The 22,912-nt window shown below is 53.3% G+C and overlaps 1 protein-coding gene across 3 annotated transcripts in view; it reads left to right on the top strand.

The window, feature by feature from the left end:
- The window catches only part of YEATS2 (YEATS domain containing 2), a 234,585-nt gene that overhangs the window by 195,655 nt on the left and 16,018 nt on the right, over window positions 1-22,912 (top strand). For all 3 annotated transcript variants that reach the window (XM_075340905.1, XM_075340906.1, XM_075340904.1), the window contains 2 exons: window positions 6,845-6,927; window positions 13,806-14,007. In XM_075340905.1, coding sequence (XP_075197020.1) covers window positions 6,845-6,927; window positions 13,806-14,007 — 285 coding nt within the window. The remainder of the gene's footprint in view (window positions 1-6,844; window positions 6,928-13,805; window positions 14,008-22,912) is intronic.

The following is a 22,912-nucleotide window of genomic DNA, read 5'->3' as shown; positions in this document are numbered from 1 at the left end:
AACACTGCCTGACCGTGTGCTGTGTGCTCACTGTAAGGATGCAGAGGTATGCGGTAACAAAGTGACTACAGACTTTATCAGAAGAACAGACAACCCCTTTTAAGATTTATGAAGTCATATTGAGAGTTTATGAAAATTGTCCTTTTATTGTGATTAGAAAATAAGGAAACAATGTGTGCGGATGTGTCCAATCATCTTTTATTGGTTAGTGTAACATTATCTGGTGGCCACTGGGCAATGGCCATCCGTCATATAAGAATGTATAGTGGTGTAACAAGCGGGAAGTATGGGGAGCTGAAAGGGATCTTAATTACATAGTATGAGGTTTTCATCATTTTCAAAACCCTGTTCTATTTGTTGAATGTGCACTGATCCTAGATATTTAGTGTGCAACTAGCCCGACACTAGTACTGTCACCATGTGGAGCAGCCGCCTGAGATTAGGAGATGTATTTAGTGACAGGATTTACCCTCAAGATTTCAAAGATTTATTATGTCGTCTTAAGAGTTTATGGAAATGTCCTTTTATTGTCATCAACAATTAAGGATCAGTTTTACATAATTCGTGCAGATGTGCTGAATCCTCTTTTCTTTGTCGCTCCATTGGGAGACCCAGACAATTGGGTGTATAGCTATGCCTCCGGAGGCCACACAAAGTATTACACTAAAAGTGTAAAGCCCCTCCCCTTCTGCCTATACACCCCCCGTGCTCACGGGCTCCTCAGTTTTTATGCTTTGTGCGAAGGAGGCAGACATCCACGCATAGCTCCACAGCTTGGTCAGCAGCAGCTGCTGACTAGGTCGGATGGAAGAAAAGAGGGCCCATAACAGGGCCCCCAGCATGCTCCCTTCTCACCCCACTTTGTCGGCGGTGTTGTTAAGGTTGAGGTACCCATTGCGGGTACACAGGCAGGAGCCACATGCTGTTTTCCTTCCCCATCCCTTAATGGGCTCTGGGTGAAGTGGGGTCCGGATCGGTCTCCAGGCACTGGGACCGTGCTCCCTCCGCAGCCCCTGGGAATCTGCAGGATAGGAGCTGGGTATCGTCAGGGACAAGGCCCTGCTACTATGAGGTACTCTGTGTCCCCGTGGGGACCGCGCATGGAGCGCGGGTGCCATACACATTACAGCACTGCTGGGTGTGTTAGTGCGCCGGGCATGGAGCGCTTGTGCCAGACACTTTCCAGCTCTGCTGGGTGTGTTAGTGCGCCGGACATGGAGCGCTTGTGCCAGACACTTTCCAGCTCTGCTGGGTGTGTTAGTGCGCCGGACATGGAGCGCTTGTGCCAGACACTTTCCAGCACTGCTGGGTGTGTTAGTGCGCCGGACATGGAGCGCTTGTGCCAGACACTTTCCAGCACTGCTGGAGGTGTTAGTGCGCCGGGGGACTACCGCGCGGCCGCGCTTATTGCCGGCCGCGCTTATAACTTTAGTCCCCGGCTTCTGCGGCCTAGTGTCGTTTATTCCCGCCCACAGGCCTGCCAGTCAGGGGAGGGGCGGGACGCTGCACGGATCGTCAGCGGAGGGCTGGAGCATACATTAGTATCCTCCTCCCTCCTCACTCAGTACAGTGGGGCACTGGATTCCCGCACTTTTCTTGGGCACGCCCACGGTCTCCTCCTCCCCACAGAACGCCGGCAGCCATTCCTGTCAGCGATTCAGACGCTGGAGAGGAGAGACAACACAGGGAGACCCAGGCAGGGAATCTGGTGACCACACAACTGCTCTGAGCGGTCGGTAAGCAGCACCTGTGGTGCTGGCCCCACTGAGTACCGAAGTGTATATATATATATATATAGGCTTATAGGCTATACATTGCACTGTACGGTCGCTCTGTTGATTTTTGGCTATATACCCTCCTGGTTGTTCTCAGAGAAGACAACATGTCATCTGCAAAAAGCAAGGGTGCCAAAGCACAGGCGTACTTTGCAACCTGTACCTCATGTACAGCTGTACTACCGGCAGGTTCCACTGACCCTCATTGTGTGCAATGCTCGGCCCCTGTGGCACTTACTCAGCCGGAGCCTCTGCTACAGGTGGCCCAGGTGGATCCACCTGCTACCACTGTCCAGGTGACAGGGATGGAGTTTGCAGCCTTTGCTGACAAACTGTCTGAGACTATGGATAAATGGTCTGCTAAAATACTGGAAGCATTGCAGTCCAGACCGGTGATTCAGGCCCCGGGCTCTATCCAATCCTTGACCCCTGGTCCCCCTCAATTGGAACAGCAAAGTGCCCCGGGGATAACCATAGGTCCCAGGGTGAGGTCTCTGACACGGACCGCAGTCCCAGGCCGCCCAAGCGGGGTCGCTGGGAAATTCACTCCACTTCATCACACTGTTCAGGGTCCCAGCAGGGGGACTCTCTGGAGGATGAAGCGGAGGTATCAGATCAGGATTCTGATCCTGAAGCCGCTCTCAACCTAGATACACCTGAAGGTGACGCAGTAGTGAATGACCTTATAGCGACCATCAATCAGGTGTTGGATATTTCTCCCCCAGCTCCTCCAATTGAGGAGTCTGCTTCTCAGGAGAAATTCCGTTTCAGGTTTCCAAAGCGTACATTAAATATGTTTCTGGATCACTCTGACTTCAGAGAGGCAATCCAGAAAAACCGAGACTGTCCAGACAAGCGTTTTTCCAAGCGCCTTAAGGACACACGTTATCCCTTCCCCCCCCGAGGTTGTCAAGGGCTGGACTCAGTGTCCTAAGGTGGATCCTCCAATCTCCAGACTGGCGGCTAGATCCATAGTTGCAGTGGAAGATGGGGCTTCACTCAAAGATGCCACTGACAGACAGATGGAACTATGGTTGAAATCCATCTATGAAGCTATAGGCGCGTCTTTTGCCCCAGCATTCGCTGCCGTATGGGCACTCCAAGCTATCTCAGCTTGTCAGGCGCAGATTCATGCAGTAACACGTACATCTGCCCCGCAAGTGGTGTCCTTAACCAATCAGGCGTCGGCGTTTGCGGCGTTTGCGTCCTACGCCATTAATGCTATCCTGGACTCTGCGAGCCGTACGGCGGTGGCATCCGCCAACTCGGTGGTACTCCGCAGGGCCATGTGGCTACGTGAATGGAAGGCAGACTCTCCTTCCAAAAAGTTCTTAACCGGTTTGCCATTGGCTGGCGACCGCTTGTTTGGTGAGCGATTGGATGAAATCATTAAACAATCCAAGGGAAAGGATTCATCCTTACCCCAGTCCAAACCAAACAGACCTCAACCACGGAAGGTACAATCGAGGTTTCGGTCCTTTCGGACCGCGGGCAGATCTCAATTTTCCTCGTCCAAAAGGCCTCAGAAAGATCAGAGGAACTCCGATGCATGGCGGTCTAAGTCACGAACCGCTCCCAAAGCGGCCTCCTCATGACTTTCGGCCTCCTCAAACCGCATCCTCGGTCGGTGGCAGGCTCTCCCGCTTTTGCGACACCTGGCTGCCACAAGTAAAAGACCGATGGGTGAGAGACATTCTATCTCACGGTTACAGGATAGAGTTCAACTCTCGTCCTCCGACTCGTTTCTTCAGAACATCTCCACCCCCCGACAGAGCCGAGGCTCTTATGCAGGCGGTAGGCACCCTGAAGGCGGAAGGAGTGGTGATCCCGGTTCCTTTTCAGCAACGGGGTCACGGTTTTTACTCCAACTTGTTCGTGGTGCCAAAAAAGGACGGATCCTTCCGTCCCGTTCTGGACCTAAAGCTGCTCAACAAGCATGTGAAAACCAGGCGGTTCCGGATGGAATCGCTCCGCTCCGTCATCGCCTCAATGTCCCAAGGAGATTTCCTGGCATCAATAGACATCAAAGATGCTTATCTCCACGTACCGATTGCGCCAGAGCATCAGCGCTTCCTGCGCTTCGCCATAGGGGACGAACACCTTCAGTTCGTGGCACTACCTTTTGGCCTGGCAACAGCCCCACGGGTCTTCACCAAGGTCATGGCAACAGTGGTGGCAATCCTACACTCTCAGGGACACTCGGTGATCCCTTACTTAGACGATCTACTTGTCAAGGCACCCTCTCAAGGGGCATGCCAACACAGCCTGAACATTGCTCTGGAAACTCTCCAGAGTTTCGGGTGGATCATCAATTTTCCAAAGTCAAATCTGACACCGGCCCAATCACTGACATATCTTGGCATGGAGTTTCATACTCTCTCAGCGATAGTGAAGCTTCCGCTGAACAAACAGCGTTCACTACAGACAGGGGTGCAATCTCTCCTTCATGGTCAGGCACACCCCCTGAGGCGCCTCATGCACTTCCTAGGGAAGATGGTGGCAGCAATGGAGGCAGTTCCTTTTGCGCAGTTTCATCTGCGCCCACTTCAATGGGACATTCTCCGCAAATGGGACAGGAAGTCGACGTCCCTCGACAGGAACGTCTCCCTTTCTCGGGCAGCCAAAGATTCCCTTCAGTGGTGGCTTCTTCCCACTTCTCTGTCGAAGGGGAAATCCTTCCTGCCCCCATCCTGGGCTGTGGTCACGACGGACGCGAGCCTGTCAGGGTGGGGAGCGGTCTTTCTCCACCACAGGGCTCAGGGGACTTGGACTCAGACAGAGTCCTCCCTTCAGATCAATGTTCTGGAGATAAGGGCAGTGTATCTTGCCCTAAAGGCGTTCCAGCCGTGGCTGGAAGGCAAACAGATCCGAATTCAGTCGGACAACTCCACAGCGGTGGCATACATCAACCACCAAGGCGGGACACGCAGTCGGCAAGCCTTCCAGGAAGTTCGGCGGATTCTGCTGTGGGTGGAAGCCACAGCCTCCACCATATCCGCAGTTCACATCCCGGGCGTAGAAAACTGGGAAGCAGACTTTCTCAGTCGCCAGGGCATGGACGCAGGGGAATGGTCCCTTCACCCGGACGTGTTTCAGGAGATCTGTTGCCGCTGGGGCATGCCGGACGTCGACCTAATGGCGTCCCGGCACAACAACAAGGTCCCGACGTTCATGGCACGGTCTCAAGATCACAGAGCTCTGGCGGCAGACGCCTTAGTTCAGGATTGGTCGCAGTTTCAACTCCCTTATGTGTTTCCTCCTCTGGCACTGTTGCCCAGAGTGTTACGCAAGATCAGGGCCGACTGCCGCCGCGCCATCCTCGTCGCTCCAGACTGGCCGAGGAGGTCGTGGTACCCGGATCTGTGGCATCTCACGGTCGGCCAACCGTGGGCACTACCAGACCGGCCAGACTTGCTGTCTCAAGGGCCGTTTTTCCATCTGAATTCTGCGGCCCTCAACCTGACTGTGTGGCCATTGAGTCCTGGATCCTAGCGTCTTCAGGATTATCTCAAGAGGTCATTGCCACCATGAGACAGGCTAGGAAACCAACGTCCGCCAAGATCTACCACAGGACGTGGAAAATATTCCTGTCGTGGTGCTCTGCTCAGGGTGTTTCTCCCTGGCCGTTTACCTTGCCCACTTTTCTGTCCTTCCTTCAATCCGGATTAGAAAAGGGTTTGTCACTAGGCTCCCTTAAGGGACAAGTCTCTGCGCTCTGTCTTTTTTCAGAAGCGCCTAGCCAGACTTCCACAGGTACGCACGTTCCTGCAGGGGGTTTGTCACATCGTACCTCCTTACAAGCGTCCGTTAGAACCCTGGGATCTGAACAGGGTGCTGATGGTTCTTCAGAAACCACCGTTTGAGCCAATGAGGGATATCTCTTTCTCACGCCTTTCGCAGAAGGTGGTTTTCCTAGTAGCAGTCACTTCGCTTCGGAGAGTGTCTGAGCTAGCAGCGCTGTCATGCAAAGCCCCCTTCCTGGTGTTTCACCAGGACAAGGTGGTTCTGCGTCCGGTTCCGGACTTTCTCCCTAAGGTGGTATCCCCCTTTCATCTTAATCAGGATATCTCCTTACCCTCTTTTTGTCCTCATCCAGTTCACCAATGTGAAAAGGATTTGCACTTGTTAGATCTGGTGAGAGCACTCAGATTCTACATTTCTCGTACGGCGCCCCTGCGCCGCTCGGATGCACTCTTTGTCCTTGTCGCTGGCCAGCGTAAAGGGACACAAGCTTCCAAATCAACTCTGGCTCGGTGGATCAAGGAACCAATTCTCGAGGCTTATCGTTCCTCCGGGCTTCCGGTTCCCTCAGGGCTGAAGGCCCATTCTACCAGGGCCGTGGGAGCGTCCTGGGCTTTGCGGCACCAGGCTACGGCTCAGCAGGTGTGTCAGGCGGCTACCTGGTCGAGCCTGCACACTTTCACGAAACACTATCAGGTGCATACCTATGCTTCGGCAGATGCCAGCCTAGGTAGGCGAGTCCTTCAGGCGGCGGTTGCCCACCTGTAGGACGGAGCCGGTTGCGGCTCTATTATGAGGTATTATTTACCCACCCAGGGACTGCTTTTGGACGTCCCAATTGTCTGGGTCTCCCAATGGAGCGACAAAGAAGAAGGGAATTTTGTTTACTTACCGTAAATTCCTTTTCTTCTAGCTCCAATTGGGAGACCCAGCACCCGCCCCTGTTTTTTGTGTACACATGTTGTTCATGTTGAATGGTTTCAGTTCTCCGATATTCCTTCGGATTGAATTTACTTTAAACCAATTATAATTTTTTCCTCCTTCTTGCTTTTGCACCAAAACTGAGGAGCCCGTGAGCACGGGGGGTGTATAGGCAGAAGGGGAGGGGCTTTACACTTTTAGTGTAATACTTTGTGTGGCCTCCGGAGGCATAGCTATACACCCAATTGTCTGGGTCTCCCAATTGGAGCTAGAAGAAAAGGAATTTACGGTAAGTAAACAAAATTCCCTTCATTTTTATGTGTAAGATTCCTTTTCAGTAACTAAAGTACATTAGTAGTTATGTACAATTATTAAAGGTTTTGTGCTTTCTTTCTCATCTTCCACAGATGAAGATGGTAGCAATCCATATTGTGCAAGATCACTGGATCAATATTATAGTTGGAACATTGGAAAAAGGAGAGCGTCGGAGGTATTGTCTCTACTTATTGTATTGTTATCCCTTAACCTTGTGAACGTGGACCCTATTCTCATTCATGCATATAACCATATTACTGCTCTGTGCACCCTGACATATGGCATCATTACAGCACCGTACTGTGGACTGGTAGACACTACTAGTGCTTATTACATATTGTGTTGTGTTGTATGGTGCAGAAATGTTCCCCTAGAACCAGTGCTTAAAGGAGCTCTGTTTGAATATTCATCCTGCGCTGGTGCATCATGGTGGCCAATTTAAATACACCTAATCACCTACGTGTTTTCCATTTATCTCCACCCTCTCTTCTTCTTTGATGGTTCTGGCTTCATAGGGCCAGATAAAAATTATGAAAGATGGAAAGCAAGCAGGTGGGAAGGTGTATTTCTTTGTCGCTCCATTGGGAGACCCAGACAATTGGGTGTATAGCTTCTGCCTCCGGAGGCCACACAAAGTATTACACTTTAAAAAGTGTAACCCCTCCCCTCTGCCTATACACCCTCCCGTGCATCACGGGCCCATCAGCTTTTTGCTTTGTGTTGAAGGAGGCACACATGCACGCAAGCTCCACATTTTAGTCAGCAGCAGCTGCTGACTTTATCGGATGGAAGAAAAGAGGGCTCCTAACAGGGCTCCCGGCATGCTCCCTTCTCACCCCACTCTGGTCGGCGGTGCTGTTAAGGTTGAGGTACCCATTGCGGGTACAAAGGCTGGAGCCACATGCCGTTATCCTTCCCCATCCCTTAGGGGCTCTGGGAGAAGTGGGATCCTAACCGGTCACCATGCACTGGGACCGGGCTCCCTCCGCAGCCCCTGGGGGAATCTGACGGACAGGAGATCGGGTATCGTCAGGGGACGTCAGCGGTGAAGGCCCTGCTACTCTGAGGTACTCTGTGTCCCCTTGGGGACGGCGCATAGAGCGCCTGTGTAACAGAAGCTGCAGCGGCTGCTGTGTGTTTTGACACCTCCAGCTCCACCGCTGGGACTACCGCGCCGACCGCGCCTGTTTGCCGGCCGGGTTACTAACTTTAGTCCCCGGCTTCTGCGGTCTAGTACCGCATACTCCCGCCCCCGGGCCTGCCAGTCAGGGGTAAGGGCGGGACGCTAGACTGGACGTCAGCGGTGAGGGCTGGAGCATACTAGGTATCCTCCTCCCCCCTCACTGAGCACCGTGGGGCACCAGATTCCCGCACTTTCTGAGGCACGCCCACGGCTCCCTCCTCCTCTGAGAACGCTGGCAGCCATTGCTATCTGCACTTCTGCCGGTGGAGAACTTCAGACCGAGCTCCAGCTCTGGGAGGCCCAGGCAGGGAATCTGGTGGACACACAACCGCTGAGGGCGGTCGGTAAGCCGCACCGGTTACCTGGTGCTGGCCCCCCCGGGTGCCGAAGAGTATATATAGATATATCCATATACTGTATACATTGCTCTGTTCGGCCGCATTATTTGCTTTTGGCTATATACCCTCACTGATTGGTCTAAGAGGAGACAACAGCATGTCATCCGCAAAAAGCAAGGGTGCCAAGGCACAGGCTTATTTTGCAACCTGTACCTCTTGTGCGGCTATGTTACCTGCAGGTTCCACCTACCCTCATTGTGTGCAATGCTCGGCCCCTGTGACACTCACTCAGCCGGAGCCTCAGCCACGGGTGGGACCCCCGGCCCAGGTAGAACCACCGGCTACCTCTGTCCAGGTGGCAGGGACAGAGTTTGCAGTGTTGGCTGATAAACTTTCTGAGTCACTTTCACAATCCATGGCTCAGTCTATAGATAGATGGTCTGCTAAGATACTAGAAGCTTTGCAGTCCAGACCTGTAACACAGGCCCCGGGCACTGTTGATTCATTGCCCCCAGGCCCCCCTCGGTCGGAGCAGCAAAGTGCTCCTGGGGTGACTCCTAGGTCCCACGGTGAGGACTCCGACACGGACCGCAGTCCCAGACCGGCTAAGCGGGCTCGCTGGGAGCTTCCCTCGACTTCTTCACACTGCTCAGGGTCTCAGCATGAGGACTCTCTGGAGGATGAAGCGGAGGTGGCAGATCAGGGCTCTGATCCTGACGCTGCTCTCAATCTTGATACACCTGAAGGGGACGCCATAGTAAATGACCTTATAGCGTCCATCAACCAGGTGCTAGAACTTTCTCCTCCAGCTCCACAGATTGAGGAGTCAGCTTCTCAGCAGGAGAAATTCCAATTTAGATTTCCCAAACGTACACGGAGTGCGTTTCTCGATCACTCCAACTTCAGAGATATAGTCCAGAAACACCGAGCATTTCTGGACAAGCGCTTTACTAAGCGCCTTAATGACACACGTTACCCCTTCCCCACTGACGTAGTTAAGGGTTGGGCTCAGTGTCCCAAAGTGGATCCTCCGGTCTCTAGACTGGCGGCTAGATCCATAGTAGCAGTGGCAGATGGTTCATCGCTCAAGGATGCCACTGACAGGCAAATAGAGCTCCTGATGAAATCCATCTATGAAGCCATAGGCGCGTCTTTTGCTCCGGCATTCGCAGCCGTATGGGCACTCCAAGCTATCTCAGCTTGTCTGTCTGAGATTAATGCAGTCACACGTGCCTCTACTCCGCAGGTTGTGTCTTTAACCTCTCAGGCGTCGGCTTTTTCGTCCTACGCCATGAACGCCGTCCTGGACTCTGCGGGCCGTACAGCGGTAGCATCCGCCAATTCAGTGGCAGTTCGCAGGGCCATGTGGCTACGCGAATGGAAGGCAGACTCTGCTTCCAAGAAGTTCTTAACCGGTTTGCCATTTTCTGGCGACCGTCTGTTTGGCGAGCAATTGGATGAAATTATTAAACAATCCAAGGGAAAGGACTCGTCATTACCCCAGTCCAAACCAAACAGACCTCAGCAACGGAGGATACAACCGAGGTTTCGGTCCTTTCGGCCCTCAGCCACGTCTCAATTCTCCACGTCCAACAGGCCACAGAAGGGCCAGAGGAACTCTGCTTCGTGGAGGTCTAAGTCACGTCCTAAAAAGACCGCCGGAGGAACCGCCCCCAAGGTGGCCTCCTCATGACTTTCGGCCTCCCCAGACCGCATCGTCGGTCGGTGGCAGGCTCTCCCGCTTTTGCGACGCCTGGTTGCCACATGTCCAAGACCGATGGGTGAGAGACATTCTGTCTCACGGTTACAGGATAGAGCTCAGCTCTCGTCCTCCGACTCGTTTCTTCAGAACATCTCCGCCCCCAGAGCGAGCCGATGTTCTTTTTCAGGCGGTGAACACTCTGAAGGCAGAAGGAGTGGTGATCCCTGTTCCCCTTCAAGAATGTGGTCGCGGTTTTTACTCCAACTTGTTTGTGGTGCCAAAAAAGGACGGATCATTCCGTCCCGTTCTGGACCTCAAACTGCTCAACAGACACGTGAAAACCAGACGGTTCCGGATGGAATCTCTCCGCTCCGTCATCGCCTCGATGTCCCAAGGAGACTTCCTAGCATCAATCGACATCAGGGATGCTTATCTCCACGTGCCGATTGCACCAGAGCATCAACGCTTCCTGCGTTTCGCCATCGGAGACGAACACCTTCAGTTCGTGGCACTGCCTTTCGGCCTGGCGACAGCCCCACGGGTCTTCACCAAGGTCTTGGCAGCAGTGGTGGCAGTCCTACACTCTCAGGGACACTCGGTGATCCCTTACTTAGACGATCTTCTAGTCAAAGCACCCTCCCGGGTGGCATGCCAACACAGCCTGAACACTGCTCTGGAGACTCTCCAGAGGTTCGGGTGGATCATCAATTTCCCAAAGTCAAATTTGACACCGACCCAATTGCTCACTTACCTCGGGATGGAGTTTCATACTCTCTCAGCAATAGTGAAGCTCCCGCTGGACAAACAGCGTTCACTACAGACAGGGGTGCAATCTCTCCTTCGAGCCCAGTCTCACCCCTTGAGGCGGCTCATGCACTTCCTAGGGAAGATGGTGGCAGCAATGGAGGCAGTTCCATTTGCGCAGTTTCATCTGCGTCCACTCCAATGGGACATTCTCCGCAAATGGGACAGGAGGTCGACGTCCCTCGACAGGAACGTCTCTCTTTCTCGGGCAACCAAAGCCTCTCTTCAGTGGTGGCTTCTTCCCACTTCCCTGTCGAAAGGGAAATCCTTCCTGCCCCCATCCTGGGCTGTGGTCACGACGGACGCGAGTCTGTCAGGGTGGGGAGCGGTCTTCCTCCACCACAGGGCTCAGGGAACCTGGACTCAGACAGAGTCCTCCCTTCAGATCAATGTTCTGGAGATAAGGGCAGTGTATCTAGCCTTAAAGGCGTTCCAGCTGTGGCTGGAAGGCAGGCAGATCCGAATTCAGTCGGACAACGCCACGGCGGTGGCGTACATCAACCACCAAGGCGGCACACGCAGTCGTCAAGCCTTCCAAGAAGTTCGGCGGATTCTGCTGTGGGTGGAAGCCACAGCCTCCACCATCTCCGCAGTTCACATCCCGGGCGTAGAAAACTGGGAAGCAGACTTTCTCAGTCGCCAGGGCATGGACGCAGGGGAATGGTCTCTTCACCCGGACGTGTTTCAAGAGATCTGTTGCCGCTGGGGAATGCCAGACGTCGACCTAATGGCGTCCCGGCACAACAACAAGGTCCCGGCATTCATGGCACGGTCCCAAGATCACAGAGCTCTGGCGGCAGACGCATTAGTGCAGGATTGGTCGCAGTTTCGTCTGCCCTATGTATTTCCCCCTCTGGCACTGCTGCCCAGAGTGTTACGCAAGATCAGGTCCGACTGCCGCCGCGCCATCCTCATCGCCCCAGACTGGCCGAGGAGGTCGTGGTACCCGGATCTGTGGCATCTCACGGTGGGTCAACCATGGGCACTCCCAGACCGACCAGACTTTCTGTCTCAAGGGCCATTTTTCCATCTGAATTCTGCGGCCCTCAACCTGACTGTGTGGCCATTGAGTCCTGGATCCTAGCGTCTTCAGGGTTATCTCAAGAGGTCATTGCCACTATGAGACAGGCCAGGAAACCAACGTCCGCCAAGATCTACCACAGGACGTGGAGGATCTTCTTATCCTGGTGCTCTGATCAGGGTTTTACTCCCTGGCCGTTTGCCTTGCCCACTTTTCTGTCTTTCCTTCAATCCGGATTAGACAAGGGTTTGTCTCTCGGCTCTCTCAAGGGACAGGTATCGGCGCTTTCCGTGTTTTTTCAAAAGCGTCTAGCCAGGCTTCCGCAGGTACGCACGTTCCTGCAGGGGGTTTGTCACATAGTACCACATTACAAGCGTCCGCTAGAACCCTGGGATCTTAACAGGGTGCTAACGGCTCTTCAGAAACCACCTTTCGAGCCGATGAGGGATGTTTCTCTTTCACGCCTTTCGCAGAAGGTGGTCTTCCTAGTGGCAGTCACATCACTTCGGAGAGTGTCTGAGCTAGCAGCGCTGTCATGCAAAGCCCCCTTCCTGGTGTTTCACCAGGATAAGGTGGTTCTGCGTCCGGTCCCGGATTTTCTCCCGAAGGTGGTATCCCCTTTTCAACTCAATCAGGATATCTCCTTACCTTCTTTTTGTCCCAATCCAGTTCACCAATGTGAAAAGGATTTGCACTTGTTAGATCTCGTGAGAGCACTCCGACTCCACATTTCTCGTGCGGCGCCCCTGCGCCGTTCTGATGCGCTCTTTGTCCTTGTCGCTGGCCAGCGTAAGGGGTCGCAGGCTTCCAAGTCCACCTTGGCTCGGTGGATCAAGGAACCGATTCTTGAGGCCTACCGTACTTCTGGGCTTCCGGTTCCTTCAGGGCTGAAAGCCCATTCTACCAGAGCCGTGGGTGCGTCCTGGGCATTGCAGCACCAGGCTACGGCTCAGCAGGTGTGTCAGGCGGCTACCTGGTCGAGTCTGCACACTTTCACGAAACACTATCAGGTGCATGCCTATGCTTCGGCAGATGCCAGCCTAGGTAGGCGAGTCCTTCAGGCGGCAGTTGCCCACCTGTAGGAGGGGGCCGTTTTACGGCTCTTTTTATCGAGGTATTCTTTTACCCACCCAGGGACTGCTTTTGGACGTCCCAATTGTCTGGGTCTCCCAATGGAGCGACAAAGAAGAAGGGAATTTTGTTTACTTACCGTAAATTCCTTTTCTTCTAGCTCCTATTGGGAGACCCAGCACCCGCCCCTGTTCCCTTCGGGCTGTTGTTCTTTTGTGTACACATGTTGTTCATGTTGAATTGTTCTTTGGTTCATGGTTTAGTTCTCCGAACTTCCTTCGGATTGAGTTTACCTTAGACCAATTTATAAGTTTCCTCCTTCCTGCTTTGGCACCAAAACTGATGGGCCCGTGATGCACGGGAGGGTGTATAGGCAGAGGGGAGGGGTTACACTTTTTAAAGTGTAATACTTTGTGTGGCCTCCGGAGGCAGAAGCTATACACCCAATTGTCCGGGTCTCCCAATAGGAGCTAGAAGAAAAGGAATTTACGGTAAGTAAACAAAATTCCCTTCTTAAATGTTTGGCCCCGCCATGATGCTTCGAGCACCTGTACTTGGTTTGAACAGTCATTCTGTGCTGACAGTCCCTTTAATGCTGCATACCGATTAAACATTAGGGATGATCGAATACTTTGATTTATTCGGCTTCACGAATATTTTCCGAATACCTCGCCGTTATTCGACTATTCGTTGCGCAATGTAAATCTATGGGAAGCCCGAATAGTTGTTGTTCAGGTTTCCCATAGACTTACATTGCACATCGAATATTCGCGAATAGTCGAATAGCGGCGAGGTATTCGGACAATATTCGCACAGTCGAATAATCGAAGTATTCGATCATCCCTAATAAACTTGGGAACATAGTAAAAAGGGGTTAAGAGGTAAATTCTCTACCATATTTTGTATATTTCACATATTTATAACCTTGATTTAGTGGCAACGAGCAATATCTATGAAGAGGAAGCTTCAAGAAGTCCTTGAAAAACAAGCAAAATTTAGTAATTTTGCTCCACTTAAGACCAAGGAAATTGTACATTGGTGTCGGAATCATGGTTACACTCCTCCAGATCCTGAGAATGCCACTGATGAGCGGGAATCGTTTGAAGACGTGCTGACTCGTATAGATAATGAGGCAGGCAAGTTGGGGCTGTTGTTAATGGGTGCTGGGGTGTATGACTGTATATGTGGTATTAGAATAGTTCCTGTACGGAGTCCCCCATCATAATGCCGGTGTCACACTTGCGAGTAACTCGATTCGCGTCACCCAGCACTGACGTCTGCTGCTGACCCGCTCCTGTCCAGAGAGCGACAGGCCATGCTGGGTGATGCGGTGCGAGTCACGCACCAGTCACTCATAAGTGTGACTCCAGCCTAAGGAGGAGAAATGCAGCCCACGGTTCCTCATCAGCACAACTATCCTTTGTGAAGAGTTTTCCTGCAATAAACATTGTATGGACAGAGGTGCTGGGCAGTGTAGGAGTAAAGCTACACAAGAGAAAGTGTCCGACCTCTCATTGAAATTCCGTCAGTGAGCTCATCCTGATCTGTGGCTACAGACCACATTATACTTCAATGTGCAGGGAAACAAAACTGCAAAATTTGTAATGAAAAATTTCAGCCAAAAATGCATGCATTTATGTAAAATAGAAAAAAAATACCCCAAAGGTGATCAATCCCTTTAAGTTTTAATATTTAACCTCCTTTCCCTTGGGGAACTTTAAGCCTGCAGTCATTTAATTGCCTGTGTGACACATTGCCAATATACTGCCAGACTGAAGGATTGCAATGTACCAAATTGTGACTATTTCATAGTAGTACAAAAAGGAATCTATCTTCCACAGCAGAAGTGGGCGATTAATTTTCTCAAGGGGCTACATGAGAGATTGTTGTGGAGGGCCAATTGAATTTGTTAAAATTAAATCTGTTCAATATTAACTTTAATTTTAATGCGTATTATTGAAATGATCAAAACCATATAATTTACTGACTTATATTTATAAAAAACAGCAAATCATACTGCCCCTGTTTTCTTTAACGTTCCTTTGGGAGACCCAGACCTTGAGTGTATAGCTTCTGCCTCCGGAGGACACACAAAGTACTACACCTAAAAGGTGTAGCTCCTCCCTCTGAGCCTATACACCCCCTGGTGAACCAGTCACAACCAGTTTTTCGCTTTGTGTTCAGGAGGCATACATCCACACATGCGTTCTCATATGATTTTTTTCCTTTTTTTCCTTTTTTTGGAAGAAGATTGAAGAAATGCGGGTCCACGTCTGGACTCCCGGCATGTCCCTTCTCACCCCACTGTGTCGGTGGTGTTGTAAGGTTGATTTCCAAGGCTGGAGCCTTACATGCCGTGCTCCTTCACCATCCCTCCTGGGCTCTGGATTGAAGTGGGAGCCAGCACGGTCTCCATGCCTGGCAGGAGACCGGTCTCCGGCCACAGCCCCTTGAGGACCCTGCTGGACCGGAGCACTCACCCCCAGGGACCTGGCCCTGCGTCTCAGCAGCTAAGTACCTTGAGACGTTCATATGTTGGGGGTCCCTGTCATTTATTGTGGGGGGAGAGTGTGTTTACTGTGTTTTTTAGCATTTCTGGCCGGTCCTCTGGCTTTTCGCTCGAGAACCGCGCCGATAGTGCCTGCGCGTCGGCCTCGCTGCTTAAATGTAGGCCCCGGCTTCGCCGGAGGCCTAGTTTCTGTTACCTGCCCTCGCATGTCACTCATGCTGAGGGACAGGCATGGTCCCTCCCGGTGGCCGTCCTGCACAGGGGAGGGACCCTCCTCAATGCTTGTGTGCGACTCCCCCCCCCCCCCTGCAGGCCTCTATGGCCCTCCAGATTCCGCCCTTCCTACAGGGACGCCCAAGGTTCCGCCCCCTCTCTTCGCTCCGGCGGCCATTTTCTTGGGCAGGTTTCACTCTGTTCTGGCCCGTCCTGCACTCTGCATCCCTGCTGAGGTGCTGTGCATTGGGGGTCCGGGCTTCGGGATCTGGAGGGCACACAACACCGCTTCCAGCGGTCTGGTAAGCCACAGCCGGTCTCCGGTTGTGGACCTCTGCTATATTCTCCCTGGGATTCATTCCCTTTATAGAAGCTGTTTCCCCCCACTCAGGCAGCATGTCTCACACAAGGAGCAAGGCTCCAAAGCTTTATGCTGAATGTGCTGCATGTAAGCTTCCGCTGCCTGAAGCGAGCACCTATCCACATTGTGAGGTCTGCTCTAACTTGGAGGTGCCACGGCCTGGGGTCTCGGCCCCAGTGGTCTCTCAGGCTGCTCCTGCACATGTGGCCGAACCCCCGGCCTGGGTAGAGTCCTTTTCTAGGTCTATCTCCCAGTCATTTGCTGAGTCCATGGGACTTCTGTCCAGGACTTTGATGAATATGCATCAGCCCCCTTCACAGGGTGCCTCTAATGCTCTTGCTAAGGGGCCTTTAGGACTGGAGCTCACAGAGGATTCATCATCAGGGCACAGACCCCGTCCGTCTAAGAGGCTCCGCAGGGTTCCCTCTCCCTCCTCATCCCGTGGCTCTGATTCAAGGGCTGAGGACTCGTAGAATGAGGAGGATGCCTATACAGGGGGCTCGGAGGCTAACTCCATGTGCCCCATTGATCCTTCCGAGGGTGACTCAGAATTTAGTGACTTGATTGCTTCCATTAATTCTGTACTGGATCTCAATCCGCCAGTATCAGAGGAGAAACCCTCTCTGGCAGAAAAGCACCAGTTTACCTTGCCTAAGAGAGTAAAGAGTGTGTTCTTTAACCACTCCAGTTTTCAGGCCGCTGTGACCAAACCCAGGGCCTGTCCTGACAAACGCTTCCCAAAGCGTGGTTCTGATGACAGTTTTCCCTTCCCACCTGAGGTGGTCAAGGAGTGGGCTCACTCCCCAAAGGTAGACCCTCCGGTGTCTAGGCTCTCAGCCCGGACCGTTGTGTCGGTGGCTGATGGCACTTCCCTTAAGGATGCCACTGACAGTCAGATTGACCTTCTGGCCAAATCCGTTTATGAAGCGGTGGGGGCCGCGTTTTCTCCAACTTTTGCAGCAGTGTGGGCCCTCAAAGCCATCTCTGCTAGTCTGGAGGAGATGCATTCCCTCACCAGGGAATCTATGCCCGAGATGGTTGCCTTAACTTCTCAAGCTTCAGCTTTTTCTTCTTATGCCATGTCTGCCATGCTGGAGGCTTCTCACCGCGCTGCGGTGGCTTTGGCTAATTCCCTCGTTATCCGCAGGACCTTGTGGCTTCGAGAGTGGAAGGCAGATGCTTCTTCAAAGAAGTACCTTGCTGGGCTCCCTTTTGCTGGTTCCCGGCTGTTCGGTGAACAGCTGGATGAAATTATTAAAGAGGCTACTGGCGGGAAGAGTACTTCCATGCTACAAACCAAGACCAGGAAACCTGCCCAGGGTAGGATTCAGTCGAGGTTTCGCTCCTTTCTTTCCTCCAACTGGTCGTCCTCTAACTCAGCCTCCGCCTCGTCCGCTAACTCAGCTAAGGACCAGAAATCCAACTGGCGCTCCAGAGCGCGTCCGCAGAAGACCGCAGGAGGTCCTGCCACTAAGACAGCCTCCTCGTGACTCTCTGTCCGATCCAGCCACGTCCTTAGTCGGTGGCAGGCTCTCCCACTTTGGCGACGCTTGGTTTCAACAAGTCTCCGATCAGTGGGTGAGAGATATCATCTCTCACGGCTACAGGATAGAATTTTCTTCCAGCCCGCCAAACAGATTTTTTCTCTCAACTCCCCCCTGCTCCAGGGCCGCCGCCTTTTCACAGGCCGTGGCAGCCTTGCAGGCCACCGGAGTAATTGTACCAGTTCCCACCCGGGAACTGTTCAGAGGTTTCTACTCAAACCTCTTCATAGTTCCCAAAAAGAACGGTACCTTCAGGCCCATCCTGGATCTCAAGCTTCTCAACAAGCATGTTCGGGTGCGGCACTTTCGCATGGAGTCCCTGCGATCAGTCATTGCCTCAATGACCCAAGGGGATTTCCTGGCATCCATCGACATCAGAGATGCCTATCTGCATGTGCCCATTGCGGTTTCACACCAGCGTTGGCTACGCTTTGCAATAGGAGACGATCATTTCCAATTTGTGGCTCCCCCCTTCGAGTTAGCCACGGCCCCTCGGGTTTTCACCAAGGTCATGGCAGCCGTGATTGCGGTTCTGCACCTTCAGGGGTTGGCAGTGCTCCCCTACCTGGGCGACCTTCTAGTCAAAGCGCCATCCAGCGCAGACTGTCAGCAGAGTGTCTCGCTCACTCTCAGCACTCTAGCCCAATTCGGATGGCTTGTCAATCTTCCCAAATCCACTCTGACTCCGACCCAGAGTCTCACGTACCTAGGGATGCAGTTCGAGACTCTGACGGCACTTGTGAAGTTGCGCTCTTTCCTGAGGCCCCGCCGTTATACCCTCAGGCGCCTGATGCAGGTGCTGGGTCAAATGGTGGCGTCCATGGAGGCTGTTCCCTTTGCCCAGTTCCATCTGCGCCCCCTGCAGCTGGACATTCTCCGCTGTTGGGACAAGCGGCCTTCCTCCTTACACAAGTCAGTGGCTCTGTCGCCACGGACCAAGAGCTCTCTTCAGTGGTGGCTTCGGCCCCTCTCCCTGTCCCAAGGGCGCTCCTTCCTGGCCCCGTCCTGGGTGATTCTCACCACGGATGCCAGTCTATCCGGCTGGGGAGTGGTATGTCTCCACCACAGAGCACAGGGCACTTGGACTCCGTCCGAGTCAGCCTTTTCAATCAATGTGCTGGAAATCAGAGCCGTACTTCTAGCTCTCCTAGCATTTCACCATCTGCTGGCGGGCAGGCACATTCGAGTCCAGTCAGACAACGCAACAGCGGTTGCCTACATCAACCATCAAGGCGGGACACGCAGCCGCCTGGCAATGATGGATGTACAACGCATTCTTCAATGGGCGGAGGACTCCAGGTCCACCATATCCGCAGTCCACATCCCAGGCGTGGACAACTGGGAGGCAGATTATCTCAGCCGTCAAAGCGTGGACGGTGGCGAGTGGTCCCTGCACCCGGCAGTATTTCAGTCGATCTGCCGCAAATGGGGCACTCCGGACGTGGACCTAATGGCATCCCGTCACAACAACAAAGTTCCTGTCTACGTGGCTCGCTCCCACGATCCTCAGGCGTTCGCCGCGGACGCTCTGGTTCAGGACTGGTCCCAGTTTCGTCTGTCCTACGTGTTTCCCCCTCTAGCTCTCTTGCCCAGAGTCCTGCGCAAGATCAGAATGGAGGGTCATCGAGTCATCCTCATTGCACCGGACTGGCCCAGGCGAGCTTGGTATCCGGACCTGCTCCAACTGTCCGTAGAGATGCCGTGGCCTCTCCCGGACCGTCCAGACCTACTCTCGCAAGGTCCGTTCTTCCGCCCGAATTCTGTGGCCCTCAAATTGACGGCGTGGCTCTTGAGTCCTGGATTTTGACGGCTTCTGGTATTCCCCCTGAAGTCATCTCCACTATGACTCGGGCCCGTAAGTCTTCGTCCGCTAAGATCTATCACAGGACTTGGAAAATGTTCCTGTCCTGGTGTCGCTCTACCGGCCATTCTCCTTGGCCATTCTCCTTGCCGACCCTTCTGTCTTTTCTACAGTCCGGTCTGCAGCTAGGTCTGTCCCTCAACTCTCTCAAGGGACAGGTTTCGGCCCTGTCAGTCCTGTTCCAGCGGCGTCTCGCTCGGCTGGCTCAGGTCCGCACCTTCATGCAGGGCGCGTCTCACATCATCCCGCCTTACCGGCGGCCCTTGGACCCCTGGGACCTTAACTTGGTTCTCACGGTCTTGCAGAAACCCCCCTTTGAGTCCCTTAGGGAGGTTTCTTTGTATCGTCTCTCACAGAAAGTGGCCTTTCTGGTTGCTATAACTTCTCTCAGGAGAGTTTCTGATTTGGCTGCGCTCTCCTCGGAGTCACCCTTTTTAGTCTTTCATCAAGACAAGGTGGTTCTCCGTCCGACTCCGGACTTTCTTCCTAAGGTGGTTTCTCCCTTCCACCTTAACCAGGACATTACCTTACCTTCCTTCTGTCCGGCCCTTGTTCATCGCTTTGAAAAAGCTCTACATACTCTAGATCTGGTGCATGCTCTCCGGATCTATGTGTCTCGCACCGCTGCGCTTAGGCGGTGTACCTCTCTTTTTGTGCTAACCACAGGTCGGCGCAAGGGCCTCCCTGCTTGTAAGCCGACCTTAGCCCGTTGGATTAGGTCGACCATTTCGGACGCCTACCAAAGTTCGCAGGCTCCTCCCCCGCCGGGGATCAAAGCGCACTCGACCAGGGCTGTCGGTGCCTCTTGGGCTTTTCGGCACCAGGCTACGGCTCAACAAGTCTGTCAGGCTGCCACTTGGGCTAGCCTGCATACCTTCTCGAAGCACTACCAAGTGCATGCTCATGCTTCGGCAGATGCGAGCTTGGGCAGACGCATCCTTCAGGCGGCTGTCGCCCATTTGTGAAGTTAGGCTCTGCCTACTTCTCAGTTTTTTTGTTTATTTCCCACCCAGGGACTGCTTTGGAACGTCCCAAGGTCTGGGTCTCCCAAAGGAACGGTAAAGAAAAAGAGAATTTCTTTATCGTTCCTTTGGGAGACCCAGACCTTGGGTGTTTAGCTTCTGCCTCCAGAGGACACACAAAGTACTACACCTAAAAGTGTAGCTCCTCCCTTTGAGCTTATACACCCCCTGGTGAGCCAGTCCCAGCCAGTTTATCACTTTGTGTTCAGGAGGCATACATCCACACATGCATTCTCATATGATTTTTTCCTTTTTGGAATGAGATTGAAGAAGTGCGGGTCCACGTATGGACCCACGACATGTCCCTTCTTACCCCACTGTGTCGGTGGTGTTGTAAGGTTGATTCCAAGGCTGGAGCCTTACATGCCGTGCTCCTTCACCATCCCTCCTGGGCTCTGGCTTGAAGTGGGAGCCAGCGCGGTCTCCATGCCTGGCAGGAGACCGGTCTCCATCCGCAGCCCTTTAGGATCCTGCTGGACCGGAGCACTCATCCCCAGGGACCTGGCCCTGCGTCTCAGCAGCTAAGTACCTGAGACGTTTATATGTTGGGGGTCCCTGTGCTTTATTGTATGGGGAGAGTGTGCTTACTGTATTTATCTTGGCATTTCCGGCGGGTTCTCTAGCTGTCGCCCGAGAACCGCGCCGATGGTGCCTGCGTGTCGGCCTCGCCGCTCAAATTTAGGCCCCGGCTTTGCCAGAGGCCTAATTTCTGTTCACTGCCCTCGCATGTCACTCATGCAGAGGGACAGGCTCGGCTCCTCCCGGCGGCCGTCCTGCACAGGGGAGGTTCACTCCCCCCTGCTGTGCGTGTCTCCTCCCCTGTAGGTCTCTATGGCCCTCCAGATCCCGCTCTCCTACAGGAACGCCCCAAGTCCCGCCCCCTCTTTTCGCTCCGGCGGCCATTTTCTCAGACAGGGTTCACTCTGCGCTGGCCTGCACTCTGCATCCCTGTTGAGGTGCTGTGCATTGGGGGTCCGGGCTTCGGGATCTGGAGGGCACACAACACCGCTGCCAGCGGTCTGGTAAGCCACAACCGGTCTCTGGTTGTGGACCTCTGTATATACTCTCTGGGGTTCATTCTCTTGTAGAAGCTGTCCCCACTCCAGCAGCATGTCTCACACGAGGAGCAAGGCTACAAAGCTTTATACTGTATGCGCTGGATGTAGGCTCCTGCTGCCTGAACCGAGCACCTATCCACATTGTGATGTCTGCGTAAACTTGGCGGTGCCACAGCCTGGAGTCTCACCCCCAGTGGTCTCTCAGGCTGCTCCTGCACCTGTGGCTGAACCCCCGGCTTGGGTAGAATCCTTTTCTAGGTCTATCTCCCAGTCTTTTGCTGAGTCCATGGGACTTCTGTCCAGGACTTTGTTGAATATGCATCAGCCCCCTTCACAGGATGCCTCTACTGCTAAGGGTCCCTTAGGATCTCTTTCATCTGACCTCCGTCCGCCGGAGCTCACAGAGGATTCATCATCAGGGCCCAGACCCCGTCCTCCTAAGAGGAGACGCAGGGTTTCCTCTCCCTCCTCATCCCGTGGCTCTGATTCAAGAGCTGACTCGCAGGATGAGGAGGATGCCTTTACAGGGGGCTCGGAGGCTAACTCCATGTACCCCATTGATCTTTCTGAGGGTGACTCAGATCTTAGTGACTTGATTGCTTCCATTAATTCTGTACTGGATCTCAATCCGCCAGTATCAGAGGAGCAACCCTCTCTGGCAGAAAAGCACCAGTTTACCTCGCCTAAGAGAGTAAAGAGTGTGTTCTTTAACCACTCCAGTTTTCAGGCCGCTGTGACCAAACCCAGGGCCTGTCCTGACAAACGCTTCCCAAAGCATGGTTCTGATGACCGTTTTCCCTTTCCACCTGAGGTGGTCAAGGAGTGGGCTCATTCCCCAAAGGTAGACCCTCCAGTGTCTAGGCTCTCAGCCCGGACCGTTGTGTCGGTGGCTGATGGTACCTCCCTTAAGGATTCCACTGACCGTCAGATTGACCTTCTGGCCAAATCCGTGTATGAAGCGGCGGGGGCCGCGTTTTCCCCAACTTTTGCAGCAGTGTGGGCTCTCAAAGCCATCTCTGCTTCTCTAGAGGAGATGCATTCCCTCACCAGGGAATCTATGCCCGAGATGGTTGCCTTAACTTCTCAAGCTTCAGCTTTTTCATCTTATGCCATGTCTGCTATGCTAGAGGCTTCTCACCGCACTGCGGTGGCTTCGGCTAATTCCCTCGTTATCCGCAGGATCTTGTGGCTTCGAGAGTGGAAGGTAGATGCTTCTTCTAAGAAATACCTTGCTGGGCTCCCTTTTGCTGGGTCCCGGCTGTTCGGAGAACAGCTGGATGAAATTATTAAAGAAGCTACTGGCGGGAAGAGTACTTCCATGCCACAAACCAAGACCAGGAAACCTGCCCAGGGTAGGAATCAGTCGAGGTTTCGCTCCTTTCGTTCCTCCAACTGGTCGTCCTCTAAGCCCTCCGCCTCGTCCGCTAACTCAGCTAAGGACCAGAAATCCAACTGGCGCCCAAAAGTGCGTCC

Source organism: Anomaloglossus baeobatrachus, chromosome 3 (genome assembly GCF_048569485.1).
Source record: "Anomaloglossus baeobatrachus isolate aAnoBae1 chromosome 3, aAnoBae1.hap1, whole genome shotgun sequence".
Classification (NCBI taxonomy): Eukaryota; Metazoa; Chordata; class Amphibia; order Anura; family Aromobatidae; genus Anomaloglossus; species Anomaloglossus baeobatrachus.
Note: the sequence above shows the minus strand (reverse complement) of the source record. Positions and strands in the feature narration are given on the sequence as shown.